At 53.2% G+C, this 5435-nt stretch overlaps 1 protein-coding gene across 1 annotated transcript in view; it reads left to right on the top strand.

Moving 5' to 3' along the window:
- The window catches only part of FAM167A (family with sequence similarity 167 member A), a 33738-nt gene extending 29014 nt beyond the window's left edge, over window positions 1–4724 (top strand). The window contains exon 4 of the mRNA XM_019520911.1: window positions 4010–4724. Coding sequence (XP_019376456.1) covers window positions 4010–4273 — 264 coding nt within the window. The 3' untranslated portion in view covers window positions 4274–4724. The remainder of the gene's footprint in view (window positions 1–4009) is intronic.
- The last annotated feature ends 711 nt before the right edge of the window (window positions 4725–5435 follow it).

Genomic DNA, 5435 nt, shown 5'->3' with positions numbered 1-5435 from the left:
TGTCCTTTCCAGGTGCCTGGGATGCAAGCTGCGGTTCTCACAGCCTTCTCAGGACCTGCAGGCAGGGCTGGGCAGGCGCCTTTACTTCATCTGTCACCACTCACATGAATGCAAAAGGTCTCCACCCCGATTAGCACTAATGGTGCTGATGTCAGTCCTTGGCCCCCGAGCCTGATGCTTCGCAATGCCCCAAGGAACCTGGCAGGTGAGAGAAGAGAGGCATAGAGGAGTTCAAGGGGCTGTCCCAGGTCATGCGGGATGGCTGAAAGATGACCAGGCCACCATTCCTAGACGTTTGCCCCACTTCGGCCCCCTCGCAGGCTTGCACGGAGACCAACCCTGTGCAAAATGCAAGGTCTTTCGCCTGCAGCTTTGGGTGGTGCAGAGACAGAGAGGAAGCAGCTTGCACTTCTTCTTCTCAGGATCTAGTTTGGGTCCTTGTTCAGGTGCAGTTTTCAGGGAACAAAATTCAGAACAGAACCCTTAGTCCTCTGCAAAAAAGGTCTGAAGGACCTGGGGGTGACAGTGGACAAGAAGCTGAATATGAGCCACCAGTGCGCCCTTGTTGCCTAGAAGGCTAATGGCATCCTGGGCTGCATTGGTAGGAGCACGGCCAGCAGATCAAAAGAAGTGATTCCCCCCGCCTCTATTTGGCACTGGTGAGGCCACATCTGGAGTCCTGTGTCCAGTTTTGGGCCCCTCACTACAGAAAGGATGTGGACACATTGGAGAGAGTCCAACGGAGGGCAATGAAAATGGTTCAGGGCTGGGAGAGACTGAGGAAACTGGGCTGAATAAATGAAGATGATGGGGGGATTTGATAGCAGCCTTCAACTCCCTGCAGGGGGCTGCAAAGAGGATGGAGCCGGGCTGTTTTCAGTGGGGGCAGATGACAAAGCAAGGAGCAATGGGCTCAAGTTGCAGCAAGGGACGTTTAGGTTGGATATTAGGAAAACTTTCTCGCTAGGAGGGTAGTAAAGCACTGGAACAGGCTACCCAGAGAGGTGATGGAGCCTCCCTCTTTGGAGGTTTTTAAGACCCAGGTAGACCAAGCCTTGGCTGGGAGGATGTAGTTGGGGCTGTCCTGCTTTGAGCAGGGGGCTGGACTAGATGTGACCTCCTGAGGTCCCTTCAACCCTCATTGTCTGTGATTCTAACACTTTATAGACCTTTAAAAGCAAAGGCGGTTATACCCCCTCCAGATCTCATTCGTGTCCGGTGTCCTGGTGCCGCACAGCAGCCTGACTAACTCCTGCTGCTGGGAGAATTAATTAGCGCAGGTGCCGGGCTGTATTAACACAGCTATACTGCTTCCCATTGCAAGAATTACCCAGCTGGGGTCAGATGGTACGAGGCAGCTTTCTCAGGAGATGCAGCAGGATGCTACCTGGAGCTCTGACAACATCTGTGGCAGTAAGAATGGGCTAATCCAAGATAAGTTACTTCAAATTCAGGATCCAAGTCCTGTTTCAGGAGCTCTCTGGGGATGCAGCCCCAAAATTCAGGACGGTCCTGGAAAACCAGAGTCGCCGGTCATTTTGGGTTATGGCAACCCAGTGGCTGCTCTAATTTGCACCCTTGGTTCAGCAAGCCCCTTTGAGACACATCCAGAGTAGAGACCTGTTGTGGGCTAGGACTGCACAAGGGAGAGGATACAGGCGTCATATATCTAGACTTCAAGAAGTATGTGGTCGGATGTGCTGTGCCCATTCTGGGCCTCTCGGTAACCGATGCAGGGTCAGACAGGAGGGGGCCGAGGAAAGCATTACAACCCATGCAGTTTGGGGAGCTGTCTTATACAAAAAGAGATTCATAGACATTAGGGCTGGAAGGGACCTCGGAAGACCATCGAGTCCAGCCCCCCACCCCAGTAAAAACCAGTTTAGCATCAGCATGTGCCTGAATGCCCCATCACAAGGCCAGTGGCCTGCTCCAATGCTCATGCAAGCCAGCCGGTGATTTCTTAGAGCACATTTATCAGAGGCAGAGGTAGAAAATGAAAATCACTTGGTCAGGAGGAGAAGTCAGAGAAACCATAACCCAAGAGGACAAAAATGGCCAGATAGCCTCAGGTCTTGGGTCTATCTAGCCCAGTGTCCTGTCTCTGATAATGGCCAGCACCAGAAGGAGGGCAGAAGAGGAGGGCAGAAGGGGAGCAGAAGATGCCTCATCATAGGCAGCTGGGGGATGATCCATCCCTATATGAGGTTTCAACCTGGCCTCTAAGCCTTGCAGAATGGCCGCGGCCCCTCGTAGAAGGAAATTGTAAGTTGGCGTTTGCAGTCCCTGGACTGACTCCTTTTTGAAAATGTTTGCCCATTTCCCCTGATGCCCTGCAGCAAGGGGTTCACCGCTTAATGATATGCAGCGGGAAAAATCACCTCCTTCGCATTTTTTTCTGAATCCAGATCAGGCATCGGGGGGGCAAAAAAAACTACGGCCCAGCGAGCCGTGCTGGAATGCAGGAAAGTCTTTCCCGTGGGAATCTGTGTTAGCTCCATCACCGAAGCCACTTCAAACCGGGCAGGACAAGTCACTGGAGAACGTGGCAGGCCAAAACTGAAGCTGGTGCAAACTGATGTCACTTCTGGGAGCAACGCTGATTGAGAGCAGCGGGGGAGCTGACCCCCGCCGTCAGGAAAAATTCCTCCGGGATCTCTTAGAGGATCTCTTCTGCCTCTAATTGCTGCCTTTCGTAATTGCTGCTCGCTTAAAAATGAATTAAACTGGGCCCCGTGAAACCACAGTTGGAAGCTGCGGGAATTTAAGGAGCAATCCCGGCATGCCTTTAAGCCTGCACAAATGCGGAGCAGGCCCTAGGTTGGGGGTAGTCACTCCACTATGGAGTAAAGGTACCCCCGAGAAAGTCAGGAGTAGCTATTCACCAGGGTAAGTGAATCCAGTTGACAGCCCGTGTACCTGTAGCTATAATTACCAGCTTTTCTCACCTACAGTCTGCCCCTGAATAAAAGGCACACCTTGTTTTTCAAAAGGCTGAATGAAGAAAAAAAAGATTTTCCCCTGTAGTAAGTATCGAAGTAGCAGCAGCCTGCGCAGTATTTTGCTCCTCCTGAGTCCCCATCACTTTTACCCAGTAACTGGCTCAAACAGCTCTTACCATATTTCCTGCAGATAATGCACGCGACAGCTGGTTTTTGGGAAAAGTGTGTGTTCTAGGTGAGAAAATATGATAAAGTCATCCCAGAGAAACCAATTGATCAGAGACTGTTTCTGGCTCTTTTTTTACCTAGCTGCAAGGCACTATAATAGTACCTACTGCAGGCAGCTGCCCCAGAAGACTGGGGCACCCTGGGCTTCGTTAGTAGGAGTTTTGCCAGCAGATCAAGGGAAGTGATTCTCCCCCTCGATTAGGCACCAGGGAGGCCACATCTGGAGTCCTGTGTCCAGTTTGGGACCCTCCGCTACAGAAAGGATGTGGGCAAGTTGGAGAGACTCCAGTGGAGGGCAATAAATATGGTGAGGGTGCTGGAGCACGTGACTTCTGAGGAGAGGTGGAGGGAAGTGGGCTTATTTAATGTGGAGAAGACTGAGAGGGGATTTAATGGCAGCCTTCAGCTCCCTGAAGGGAGGATCCACAGAGGATGGAGAGCTCTGCTGTCTGTGGTGGCAGATGACAGAACAAGGAGCAATGGGCTCAAGCTGCAGAAAGAGAAGTTGAGGTTAGATATTAGAGGGCTACTAGGAGGGCAGTAAAGCTCTGCAACAGGTGACCCAGAGAGGTGGTGCAGTCTCCATCCTTGGAGGTTTTGAAGACCCACATAGACAAAACCTTGGCTGGGATGATGGAGCTGGGGCTGGTCCTGCTCGGAGCAGGGGGGTGGACGAGACGTGAGCTCCCGAGATCCCATCCAAACCTTAATTTTCTATGCTTCTGTGATAAGACCTGGCCGCACGTCTTCGCCAGGCACCGGCGGTGGCTGATGTCGGTGGAAGTGTGTTGTGTGCGTGCACGCACTGATTCCCCTTCCCCCCCACCTCTGTGTTTCAGACAGAAATGCGTCTCCAGGACCAGCAGCTGGCGAGGCAGCTCATGCGCCTGCGGAGCGACATCAACAAGCTGAAGATCGAGCAGACCTGCCACCTGCACCAGCGCATGCTCAACGATGCCACCTACGAGCTGGAGGAGAGGGACGAGCTCTCCGACCTCTTCTGCGACTTCCCGCTCGTGACCTCCTTCAGCCTGTCCACGCCCCTGAAGCTCATCGGGGTCACCAAGATGAACATCAATTCCCGCAGGTTCTCGCTGTGTTAGGGTCGGGGGCAGGAGCGCTGGCCGGAGGGACAGAGGACAGGGGTCTCTCCACCCGTCGGCCAGGTGCAAAGCATCAAGACAGAGCAGTGGGGAGGGGAAAAAATGGAGAGGAGCCCCCCATCTGCTCTTGGGGCAAAGCAATGCAACTAAGCCCCAGTCTTGAGAGGGCACAGAGAAGCTGGGGAAAGAGAGACGCTGGAACCGGGAAGGGCATCTGAGTCAAGCACATGCAGTAAGCATGCCCTGTAGGAAGCAAAATCCCACGAGGCCTCAGTGCCATGTGAGCATCCCCAGAGTGATCTGCAGGGCACCAAGAGATGGTTCAGCATCTCAGCTACTCATCAGTCACAGCGGAGGTGAGGAGTGCAGCCAGGCCAGAGCCCAAATGCCTTTTCTGATCCTTTTTGTCCACCCAGCTCCACCTTTAAAAAATAAATGCAGCTGCTCTGTCGAGGGGCTAGTGTTGCTCTCCTACTTAGGAAGCTGATTTCCAGTGGGAGAGGGCTCCCAATGGCCTGAGGAATAATGGATTTCTGTCATGCGTGACCCCCCAGATGAAAGCCGGAGAGGCCGGGCCTGCTTAGACTATGTGCATACGTGGCTCCGTGCGCTGCAGCAAAGCCCAGTCCATCTTCCCTTCTCGTATGGCATGCTCCAGGCTGATACAGCCATTTGGAGTGGGCAGCAATGGCCCGTGCACTACAATCAGGGCAGTAAAATGTTCCTGATCCGCAGTTGTAAGAGGCAATTATCTCCGGACCCCCATATTTCACTCCTGCGATGGTCCGAATACCCAACCCGGTGCAATTCTGCTGGATGGGGGGAGAGATCCACAGCCTCAGCTGCCGTCAGCGGAAGATAGTGGAGCATCAGGGAGGGATTATCCAGAGAAGGAGCCAGCTCAAGGATGAAGCAGGGATTACCATAGTGATTAGAGTAACCAGGAAAGACTGGGAAAACAAGGTGAGATGCGCTGCTACGGAGAGCCAGCGCAAAGCTGTTTCTGATGTGTCGTGAACGTGTGCTCACAGGGGGAGACCGCTTACTGCCATGCAGTGCCTGTTGTGTGTGTCAAGATGGTTGGCTAGCCCCATTTCTGCCCCATCTTAGTCCTCACTGAATATGGCCCTGTGTGTCAGCACCCTCCCTTCTCCCGAGACAG

The sequence above is a fragment of the Gavialis gangeticus genome, unplaced genomic scaffold, assembly GCF_001723915.1.
Source record: "Gavialis gangeticus isolate Ggan-Ray unplaced genomic scaffold, GavGan_comp1, whole genome shotgun sequence".
Taxonomy (NCBI): Eukaryota; Metazoa; Chordata; order Crocodylia; family Gavialidae; genus Gavialis; species Gavialis gangeticus.
Note: the sequence above shows the minus strand (reverse complement) of the source record. Positions and strands in the feature narration are given on the sequence as shown.